General features: G+C 38.4%; 2 protein-coding genes across 5 annotated transcripts in view; one reads left to right on the forward strand and one right to left on the reverse strand.

Annotated features, from left to right (window-relative positions):
* The window catches only part of psmc6 (proteasome 26S subunit, ATPase 6), a 270,786-nt gene that overhangs the window by 158,005 nt on the left and 100,281 nt on the right, over window positions 1–12,500 (reverse strand). The gene's annotated exons all lie outside the window — the stretch shown is intronic.
* meis2b (Meis homeobox 2b) overlaps window positions 1–12,500 on the forward strand; it is a 30,142-nt gene that overhangs the window by 16,979 nt on the left and 663 nt on the right. For 2 of the 4 annotated variants that reach the window (XM_053675887.1, XM_053675888.1), the window contains exons 8-12: window positions 392–499; window positions 2,904–3,043; window positions 3,494–3,570; window positions 5,762–5,820; window positions 7,175–7,264. In XM_053675887.1, coding sequence (XP_053531862.1) covers window positions 392–499; window positions 2,904–3,043; window positions 3,494–3,570; window positions 5,762–5,820; window positions 7,175–7,264 — 474 coding nt within the window. Of the gene's footprint in view, window positions 1–384; window positions 500–2,903; window positions 3,044–3,493; window positions 3,571–5,761; window positions 5,836–7,168; window positions 7,265–12,500 lie in introns of all 4 variants that reach the window. The other 2 variants (XM_053675885.1, XM_053675886.1) reach the window with 2 other exon arrangements.

The raw sequence follows: 12,500 nt of genomic DNA on the forward strand, positions 1-12,500 counted from the left end.
GAGAGGGAATAGAGAGAGGGAATAAAGAGAGAATAGAGAGAGAGAATAGAGAGAGAGAATAGAGAGAGGGAATAGAGAGAGGGAATAAAGAGAGAATAGAGAGAGGGAATAGAGAGAGGGAATAGAGAGAGGGATGGTGAAGGAGTGTTTGTAGCTGCAGTAATATACGTGAGAACAGGAACTCACTCGTTTCAGGGACATTACAACCTTAAATGTAACTATAAATGGATAAACATGTCAGAACTTCACAGCGGTGTTGGTGTTAATCTCAGATCTCAGTGTACTGAAAAAGACTTTTCATTGGCATTTTATTCACTGATTTGATGCATATTTTGAATCGTATTATTGACTCCTGTAAGAGTTCATTAAGTGTTTTGTTAACAGAACACAGCGTCATGGAGAGATCTGGATGACAATCGCTCGACTCCTTCCATTGGCACACCGGGACCGTCCAGCGGCGGCCATGTTTCTCACAGCGGAGACAACAGCAGTGAACTGGGTGAGAAACATCGTATTTATTTATCTGCTTTATTATATTTAAATCTCAGGGCTGTATATTCTTATATCCCTTTCTTTTCTTTTCTTTTTTTTTTTACCAGATATAACGACAGCACCTTTTGCTTTTTTGCTTTTTTTTTCTTTGCAATTTTTTTATTGGCACTTTTTTAAAATTAAAAAACCAGCTGAATTTCAGTCTAACGTTAAAAGTGTATTATCCTGTGTGTAGTTCTGTGTTTTTGTGCGTTCCGTGCAGCGAAAATAGCTTTCAGATACTGTGTGTGGCTGGTTGAGCTTCAGCGGCTCACTGCCAAGAGAGAGAGCGAGAGAGAGAATGAGAGAGAGAGAGAATGAGAGAGAATGAGAGAGAGAGAGAGAGAGAGAATGAGAGAGAGAGAGAGAGAGAGAGAGAGAGAATGAGAGAGAGAGAGAGAGAGAGAGAGAATGAGAGAGAGAGAGAGAGAGAGAGAGAATGAGAGAGAGAGAGAATGAGAGAGAATGAGAGAGAGAGAGAGAGAGAGAATGAGAGAGAGAGAGAGAGAGAGAGAGAGAGAATGAGAGAGAGAGAGAGAGAGAGAGAGAATGAGAGAGAGAGAGAGAGAGAGAGAGAGAGAATGAGAGAGAGAGAATGAGAGAGAGAGAGAGAGAGAATGAGAGAGAGAGAGAGAGAGAGAATGAGAGAGAGAGAGAGAGAATGAGAGAGAGAGAGAGAGAGAATGAGAGAGAGAGAGAGAGAGAGAGAGAGAGAATGAGAGAGGGAGAGAGAGAGAGAGAATGAGAGAGGGAGAGAGAAGAGAGAGAGAGAGAGAGAATGAGAGAGAGAGAGAGAGAGAGAATGAGAGAGGGAGAGGGAGAGAGAGAGAGAATGAGAGAGAGAGAGAGAGAGAATGAGAGAGGGAGAGAGAGAGAGAGAGAATGAGAGAGGGAGAGAGAGAGAATGAGAAAGAGAGAGAGAGAGAGAGAGAGAGAGAGAATGAGAGAGGGAGAGAGAGAGAGAGAATGAGAGAGGGAGAGAGAGAGAGAATGAGAGAGGGAGAGAGAGAGAGAGAATGAGAGAGGGAGAGAGAGAGAGAGAATGAGAGAGGGAGAGAGAGAGAGAGAATGAGAGAGGGAGAGAGAGAGAGAGAATGAGAGAATGAGAGAGGGAGAGAGAGAGAGAGAGAGAGAGAGAGAGAGAATGAGAGAATGCTTTGCAAGACAATGAAAGACTGAATGATGAAATAAAAAGCAGCACAAATCCTTTCCTTCTGTTTCAGCCGCAGTAGGAAGTGATTCTTCAGTGACTGGTTTAGCGAACCTGTTTCTGTGTTAGTTAACACACATCAGGGTAAACTCCTGCAGTCACGCTGCTCGTATGAACAGCTTGCATTTCAAAACCCGTTTATTTTATGAACATGCTCTTAACCAGTCTGCCTTCGTGATAAATATACCACTGTGTGTGAATTTAGATCAGAAGAGACTCTGTTTACATCCACAGTAAGAAAACAAGTGTTTGTATATCTATAAATTATGAAATTCTATACAGATGTTTTCAGAATATTTTTTTTTTTCCTTTAAGTTATTATGTGTAAATATTTTAGCAATGTTAGCGTGTTTATTGCTAGTGACATCAGAAGTGATGGCTAGAAATTTGTGGCAGATTTAGAATTAAACTAATTAATTAATCTTGATCGTGTGTGTGTGTGTGTGTGTGTGTGTGTGTGTGTGTGTGTGTGTGTGTGTGTGTGTGTGTGTGTGGAAGAGCCTGCTGGGACATCTTTTGTCCACATTAAGCTCTTTTTTTTTTTTTTTTTAACAGCAGGGGACATGTGAGGTCATGTGACCTTCTCACCTCATAAAAAAAATTTTTAAACAAACTTTTCAGGCTTGGAAAGGTCAAAGGTTATTGTGGAGTCCCTATTAACTACATCTAGGAGATTCTTCAGTACTGTGTGTGTGTGTGTCTGTGTTTCTGTGTGTGTGTGTGTGTGTGTGTGTGTGTGTGTGTGTGTGTGTGTGTGTGTCCACTAAAGAAGGACAAATCTAAACAAAAGGAAGCAACAGGAATTGTCATCAGTCTCTAGATGTTCTTGTGCATACTAGCAGTTGGAACTAAAACAGAAACCTGGTGTTTTTGAGGTCAGCGTCCAGGTCTGAAAGCACTGCTGCAGCAGGTCCAGGTTCTGCTGCAGACCCTGAGCACTGTGGGAGAACAGGACCAGGTCATCTGCATACAGCAGGAGATTAACAATGAGTCGTGTAGAGAGACTGTAGAATACTCTAAAATAGAGATCTCTCTGTCTATCTGTCTGCCTGTCTGTCTCTCTCTCTGTCTCTCTCTCTGTGTCTCTCTCTCTCTCTCTGTCTCTCTCTCTGTCTCTCTCTCTTTCTCTCTCTCTCTCTCTCTCTCTCTCTCTTTGGTTCAGGGGATGGTCTGGAGAGCAGTCTGGCTTCTCCGGGAACGGGTGATGAGGATGACCCTGATAAGAAACGACAAAAGAAGCGAGGGATTTTTCCCAAAGTGGCAACTAACATCATGCGGGCATGGCTATTCCAGCACCTCACAGTAAGACAACCACCTCACTGCATGAGAACCTCACATGAGAACCTCACTGCATGAGAACCTCACTGCATGAGAACCTCACTACTCTACACTTTCCTTCTGTACACTGATCTCTGATCGTCTCATTTTTGATGTTGTTGTTTTTTGTTTGTTTTATGACACCTACTTGACCTCTAACAAATCCGTCTCGTAAAACAGTCTGAGAGAGCCAATGTCAAACTCTCTCTCTTTCTCTCTCTCTCTCCGTCTCTCTTACTCTCTCTCTCTTACTATCTCTGTCTCTCTCTCTTACTCTCTCTCTCTCTCTCTGTCTCTCTCTCTCTCTCTCTCTCTCTCTCTCTCTCTCTCCCTGGCTCCATCTATCTGTCTCTCTTACTCTCTCTGTCTCTCTGTCTCTCTGTCTCTCTCTTTCCCTCTCTCTCTCCCTGGCTCCATCTCTCTGTCTCTCTTCAGCATCCTTATCCATCAGAAGAGCAGAAGAAGCAGCTTGCTCAGGACACAGGACTCACCATCTTACAAGTGAATAACTGGTGAGTAACCTCTGACCTCTATTAATTGTTTGTCAAACACCACACTTTGTTCACTATATAACGCACTAGAAGAAAGAAAGAAAGAAATTGAGAAAGGGAAAAGGAAGCAAAATAAAGAAGAAAGGGGAATGGATGTATAACGAACCCAGCAGAACACTGTGTTTCTCTCGGCTACACGTTTTCATGTTGTTTGTGAATATTACGATGTTGGTTATGTGAACACGTGAAGCTGTAAATTGAATTACAGAAGATTGGGCTTATAATTACAGTTTATAATGAAGTCATAAATCAGACCCAGATTACAGCCGATCTTATTATTACACTCCAACACCATCATCAGTGTGAAATAATTACAGTCCTGTAGAGAGTCGTTACAAACCCGAGTGTCACCGTAAATGCTTTATTCTAAACACATTAAAACAGAATGAATGGTGGGAACAGGGTTGCCAGATTGTGTCTCACACATTCGCCTACTTTTTAATTTCATTAGTCTGTAAATAAATAATGGAGTGCTGGCATCATGTTTTTAGTGTTAAAGATGGTTGAAGACTGTTTACTCCATAACGAAGGTTTTAAAGTTTATTGTCTGTTGTTTAATGCAGTGTGTTTGTTGTTTGTGTTTACTGCAGTGTTTATTGTTGATGTTTACTGCAGTGTATTTATTGTTTATGCTATTGCAGTGTGTTTATTGTTTATGCTATTGCAGTGTGTTTATTGTTTATACTATTGCAGTGTGTTTATTGTTTATGCTAATTGCAGTGTTGTATTGCTGTGTGTTTATTGTTGTGTGTTTATTGCTGATGTTTACCGCAGTGTGTTTATTGCTGGTGTTTACTGCATTTTGTTTATTGTTTTTGTTTACTGCAGTGTATATATTGTTTTTTTTTTTACTGCATTATGTTTATTGTTAATGTTTATTTTAGTGTGTTTATTTTGGGTGTTTATTACAGTATGTTTATTGTTTTTGTTTACTGCAGTGTGTTTATTGTTGGTGTTTATTGCATGATGTTTACTCTTGGTCTGTATTGCACTGTTTATTGTTGGTGATTATTTTAGTGTTTTTATTTTGGCTGTTTATTACAGTGTTTATTGTTTTTGTTTATTGCAGTGTGTTTATTAGTTTTGTTTATTGTTTGTGTTTATTGCAGTGTGTTATTTTGTGTATTTATTGTTAATGTTTATTACAGTGTGTACTGCAGTGTGTTTATTGTTGGTGTTTATTACAGTGTGTTTATTGTTTGTGTTTATTACAGTGTGTTTATTGTTGTGTATTTATTGTTGATGTTTATTACAGTGTGTACTGCAGTGTGTTTATTGTTTGTGTTTATTACAGTGTGTTTATTGTTGCGTATTTATTGTTGATTTTTATTACAGTGTGTTTACTGCAGTGTGTTTATTGTTTGTGTTTACTGCAGTGTGTTTATTGTTTGTGTTTATTACAGTGTGTTTATTGCTGGTGTTTACTGCAGTGTGTTTATTGCTGGTGTTTACTGCAGTGTGTTTATTGTTTGTGTTTACTGCAGTGTGTTTATTGTTTGTGTTTACTGCAGTGTGTTTATTGTTTGTGTTTATTACAGTGTGTTTATTGCTGGTGTTTACTGCAGTGTGTTTATTGTTTGTGTTTATTACAGTGTGTTTATTACAGTGTGTTTATTGCTGGTGTTTACTGCAGTGTGTTTATTGTTTGTGTTTATTACAGTGTGTTTATTGCTGGTGTTTACTGCAGTGTGTTTATTGTTGCTGTTTATTACAGTGTGTTTATTGTTTGTGTTTATTACAGTGTGTTTATTGTTTGTGTTTATTACAGTGTGTTTATTGTTTGTGTTTATTACAGTGTGTTTATTGCTGGTGTTTACTGCAGTGTGTTTGTTGTTGCTGTTTATTACAGTGTGTTTATTGTTTGTGTTTATTACAGTGTGTTTATTGCTGGTGTTTACTGCAGTGTGTTTGTTGTTGCTGTTTATTACAGTGTGTTTATTGTTTGTGTTTATTACAGTGTGTTTATTGCTGGTGTTTACTGCAGTGTGTTTATTGTTTGTGTTTATTACAGTGTGTTTATTGCTGGTGTTTACTGCAGTGTGTTTATTGTTGCTGTTTATTACAGTGTGTTTATTGTTTGTGTTTATTACAGTGTGTTTATTGTTTGTGTTTATTACAGTGTGTTTATTGTTGCTGTTTGTTGTGTTTTTAGGTTCATTAATGCACGCAGACGGATAGTACAGCCCATGATCGACCAGTCCAACCGAGCCGGTACACAGACTCACCTGTACTTGGGTTTGATTACAAGCTTCACACTGTGTTCATGCTTTATAATTCGCACAGTGAGAATGGGTGGATCAGCAGTACGAGAGATGCTAACGCCTAGGAATTACTCACAGAGTTCTCGCATGGATAGTCATACTGTTATCGGGCATATCAGTCCGATATCCTGCTCATTTGCTCGTAGTTGTAAAAAAATACCCAGATGATAGGATGTGATGTGATCCTAGTGTACGTTGTTGAGCTAATAAAAAGAAAACATGAAATCACAGAGATCTGGACATATTTAATAAGAAATTATCAAAGAAAAGCAGACTGCAATCTGAAAATATCAAGAGCAGGAACTACAATACGCAAAATATCTTAAACATAAAACTCTGAGAGGACAGAGAGGACTGAGAGGGGAGAGATCAGAGAGAGGACTGAGAGGACTGATAGGAGACAGAGGACAGAGAGGACTGAGAGGAGAGAGAGGACTTAGAGGAGAGAGAGGACAGAGAAGACAGAGAGGACAGAGAGGACTGAGAGGACAGAGAGGACTGAGAGGACAGAGGAGAGAGAGGAGAGAGAAGACAGAGAGGACAGAGATGAGAGAGAGGACAGAGAGGACAGAGAAGACAGAGAGTTCTGAGAGGAGAGAGAGGACAGAGAGAGGAGAGAGAGGACAGAGAGAGGAGAGAGAGGACAGAGAGGACTGAGAGGACAGAGAGGAGAGAGAGGACAGAAAGGAGAGAGAGGACAGAGAGGACTGAGAGGACATAGAGGAGAGAGAGGACAGAGAGGAGAGAGAGGACAGAGAGGAGAGAGAGGACAGAGAGAGGAGAGAGAGGAGAGAGAGGACTGAGAGGACAGAGAGGAGAGAGAGGACAGAAAGGAGAGAGAGGACAGAGAGGACTGAGAGGACATAGAGGAGAGAGAGGACAGAGAGGAGAGAGAGGACAGAGAGGACTGAGAGGACAGAGAGGAGAGAGAGGTCAGAGAGGAGAGAGGACTGAGAGGAGAGAGAGGACTGAGAGGAGAGAGAGGACTGAGAGGAGAGAGAGGAGAGAGGACTAGGAGGAGAGAGAGGAGAGAGAGGTCAGAGAGGAGAGAGGACAGAGAGGAGAGAGAGGAGAGAGAGGAGAGAGGACTGAGAGGAGAGAGAGGACTGAGAGGAGAGAGAGGAGAGAGAGGACTGAGAGGAGAGAGAGGACTGAGAGGAGAGAGAGGACTGAGAGGAGAGAGAGGACAGAGAGAACAGAGAGGACAGAGATAAATGGTACTAAGTTAATCAGAAGGCTCTTGTATGGACATAAGGGTTGTTGTCTGATGTCAGTTATTGTCTGTGTTGTGTTCTGTGCTGCAGTGAGTCAGGGAACTCCGTTCAGTTCGGACGCTCAGACCATGGGGAGCTTCATGTTGGATGGACAGCAGCACATGGGCCTTCGACCTCCTGGTATGGAAAATAAATGAATTAAATAAATAAATAATCCAGTAGTTATGTTATTATAACGGCATGTACCCAAATGTTTTATTCCTCTTTGCCAAAGATTACACTTTTTATTTATTAATTAGAAACATCATGCTCATCATACTCATCACACTCATCACACTCATCATACTCATCATACTCATCATACATCATTATACTCATCATACTCATCACACTCATCATACTCATTACACATCATTATACTCATCATACTCATCACACTCATCACACTCATCATACATCATTATACTCATCATACTCATCACACTCATCATACTCATTACACATCATTATACTCATCATACTCATCACACTCATCATACTCATCATACTCATCATACATCATTATACTCATCATACTCATCACACTCATCATACTCATCACACTCATCATACTCATCATACTCATCATACATCATCATGCTCATCATACTCATCATACTCATCATACATCATCATACTCATCACACTCATCATGCTCATCATACTCATCATACTCATCATACTCATCATACTCATCACACTCATCATACTCATCACACTTATCATACATCATTATACTCATCACACTCATCATACTCATCATACTCATCATACATCATTATACTCATCACACTCATCATACATCATTATACTCATCACACTCATCATACATCATTATACTCATCACACTCATCATACATCATTATACTCATCATACTCATCACACTCATCATACATCATTATACTCATCAAACTCATCACACTCATCATACTCATCATACATCATTATACTCATCACACTCAGCATACATCATTATACTCATCACACTCATCATACTCATCATACATCATTATACTCATCACACTCATCATACTCATCACACTCATCACACTCATCACACTCATCATACTCATCACACTCATCATACTCATCATACTCATCACACTCATCATACTCATCATACTCATCACACTCATCATACTCATCATACTCATCATACTCATCACACTCATCACACTCATCATACTCATCACACTCATCATAGTCATCACACTCATCACACTCATCATACTCATCATACATCATTATACTCATCATACTCATCATACTCATCATACATCATTATACTCATCATACTCATCACACTCATCACACTCATCATACTCATCATACTCATCACACTCATCACACTCATCATACATCATTATACTCATCATACTCATCACAGTCATCATACTCATCACACTTATCATACTCATCATACATCATTATACTCATCATACTCATCATACTCATCATACTCATCACACTCATCATACTCATCATACATCATTATACTCATCATACTCATCATACTCATCACACTCATCACACTCATCATACTCATCACACTCATCATACTCATTACACATCATTATACTCATCATACTCATCACACTCATCACACTCATCATACTCATCATACATCATTATACTCATCATACTCATCACACTCATCACACTCATCATACTCATTACACATCATTATACTCATTATACTCATCACACTCATCACACTCATCACACTCATCATATTCATTACACATCATTATACTCATCATACTCATCACACTCATCATACTCATCACACTCATCATATTCATTACACATCATCATACTCATCACACTCATCACACTCATCACACTCATCATATTCATTACACATCATCATACTCATCATACTCATCACACTCATCATACTCATCATACATCATTATACTCATCATACTCATCACACTCATCATACTCATCATACTCATCATACTCATCACACTCATCATACTCATCACACTCATCACACTCATCATACATCATTATACTCATCATACTCATCACACTTATCATACTCATCATACATCATTATACTCATCATACTCATCATACTCATCACACTCATCATACTCATCATACATCATTATACTCATCACACTCATCATACTCATCACACTCATCATACTCATCATACTCATCACACTCATCACACTCATCATACATCATTATACTCATCATACTCATCACAGACATCATACTCATCATACTCATCATACATCATTATACTCATCACACTCATCATACATCATCATGCTCATCATACTCATCATACTCATCATACATCATCATACTCATCACACTCATCATGCTCATCATACTCATCATACTCATCATACTCATCATACTCATCACACTCATCATACTCATCACACTTATCATACATCATTATACTCATCACACTCATCATACTCATCATACTCATCATACATCATTATACTCATCACACTCATCATACATCATTATACTCATCACACTCATCATACATCATTATACTCATCACACTCATCATACATCATTATACTCATCATACTCATCACACTCATCATACATCATTATACTCATCAAACTCATCACACTCATCATACTCATCATACATCATTATACTCATCACACTCAGCATACATCATTATACTCATCACACTCATCATACTCATCATACATCATTATACTCATCACACTCATCATACTCATCACACTCATCACACTCATCACACTCATCATACTCATCACACTCATCATACTCATCATACTCATCACACTCATCATACTCATCATACTCATCACACTCATCATACTCATCATACTCATCATACTCATCACACTCATCACACTCATCATACTCATCACACTCATCATACTCATCATACATCATTATACTCATCACACTCATCATACATCATTATACTCATCACACTCATCATACATCATTATACTCATCACACTCATCATACATCATTATACTCATCATACTCATCACACTCATCATACATCATTATACTCATCAAACTCATCACACTCATCATACTCATCATACATCATTATACTCATCACACTCAGCATACATCATTATACTCATCACACTCATCATACTCATCATACATCATTATACTCATCACACTCATCATACTCATCACACTCATCACACTCATCACACTCATCATACTCATCACACTCATCATACTCATCATACTCATCACACTCATCATACTCATCATACTCATCACACTCATCATACTCATCATACTCATCATACTCATCACACTCATCACACTCATCATACTCATCACACTCATCATAGTCATCACACTCATCACACTCATCATACTCATCATACATCATTATACTCATCATACTCATCATACTCATCATACATCATTATACTCATCATACTCATCACACTCATCACACTCATCATACTCATCATACTCATCACACTCATCACACTCATCATACATCATTATACTCATCATACTCATCACAGTCATCATACTCATCACACTTATCATACTCATCATACATCATTATACTCATCATACTCATCATACTCATCATACTCATCACACTCATCATACTCATCATACATCATTATACTCATCATACTCATCATACTCATCACACTCATCACACTCATCATACTCATCACACTCATCATACTCATTACACATCATTATACTCATCATACTCATCACACTCATCACACTCATCATACTCATCATACATCATTATACTCATCATACTCATCACACTCATCACACTCATCATACTCATTACACATCATTATACTCATTATACTCATCACACTCATCACACTCATCACACTCATCATATTCATTACACATCATTATACTCATCATACTCATCACACTCATCATACTCATCACACTCATCATATTCATTACACATCATCATACTCATCACACTCATCACACTCATCATACTCATCATACATCATTATACTCATCACACTCATCACACTCATCATATTCATTACACATCATCATACTCATCATACTCATCACACTCATCATACTCATCATACATCATTATACTCATCATACTCATCACACTCATCATACTCATCATACTCATCATACTCATCACACTCATCATACTCATCACACTCATCACACTCATCATACATCATTATACTCATCATACTCATCACACTTATCATACTCATCATACATCATTATACTCATCATACTCATCATACTCATCACACTCATCATACTCATCATACATCATTATACTCATCACACTCATCATACTCATCACACTCATCATACTCATCATACTCATCACACTCATCACACTCATCATACATCATTATACTCATCATACTCATCACAGACATCATACTCATCATACATCATTATACTCATCATACTCATCACACTCATCACACTCATCATACTCATTACACATCATTATACTCATCATACTCATCACACTCATCACACTCATCACACTCATCATATTCATTACACATCATTATACTCATCATACTCATCACACTCATCACACTCATCACACTCATCATATTCATTACACATCATTATACTCATCATACTCATCATACTCATCATACATCATTATACTCATCATACTCATCATACTCATTATCCATTCATCGTTGTAATGTTCAGTGGAAAAGTTAGTTCCTGTTGTTACTTATGTTATAGCAGCTATAAACACTCGTTCCCTCACCATCTCTCTCTCTATTCCCTCTCTCTATTCTCTCTCTCTATTCCCTCTCTCTATTCTCTCTTTATTCTCTCTCTATTCCCTCTCTCTATTCTCTCTCTATTCCCTCTCTCTGTTCTCTCTCTATTCTCTCTCTCTATTCTCTCTCTATTCTCTCTCTCTATTCTCTCTCTATATTCTCTCTCTATTCTCTCTCTATTCTCTCTCTCTATTCCCTCTCTCTATTCTCTCTCTCTCTATTCTCTCTCTCTCTATTCCCTCTCTCTATTCTCTCTCTCTATTCTCTCTCTCTATTCTCTCTCTCTCTATTCTCTCTCTCTATTCTCTCTCTGTTCTCTCTCTATTCCCTCTCTCTATTCTCTCTCTCTATTCTCTCTCTTTCTATTCTCTCTCTCTATTCCCTCTCTCTATTCTCTCTCTCTCTATTCTCTCTCTCTCTATTCCCTCTCTCTATTCTCTCTCTATTCTCTCTCTCTATTCTCTCTCTCTATTCTCTCTCTCTCTATTCTCTCTCTCTATTCTCTCTCTGTTCTCTCTCTATTCCCTCTCTCTATTCTCTCTCTCTATTCTCTCTCTTTCTATTCTCTCTCTCTATTCCCTCTCTCTATTCTCTCTCTCTATTCTCTCTCTCTCTATTCCCTC

Source organism: Ictalurus punctatus, chromosome 25 (genome assembly GCF_001660625.3).
Source record: "Ictalurus punctatus breed USDA103 chromosome 25, Coco_2.0, whole genome shotgun sequence".
Lineage (NCBI taxonomy): Eukaryota > Metazoa > Chordata > Actinopteri > Siluriformes > Ictaluridae > Ictalurus > Ictalurus punctatus.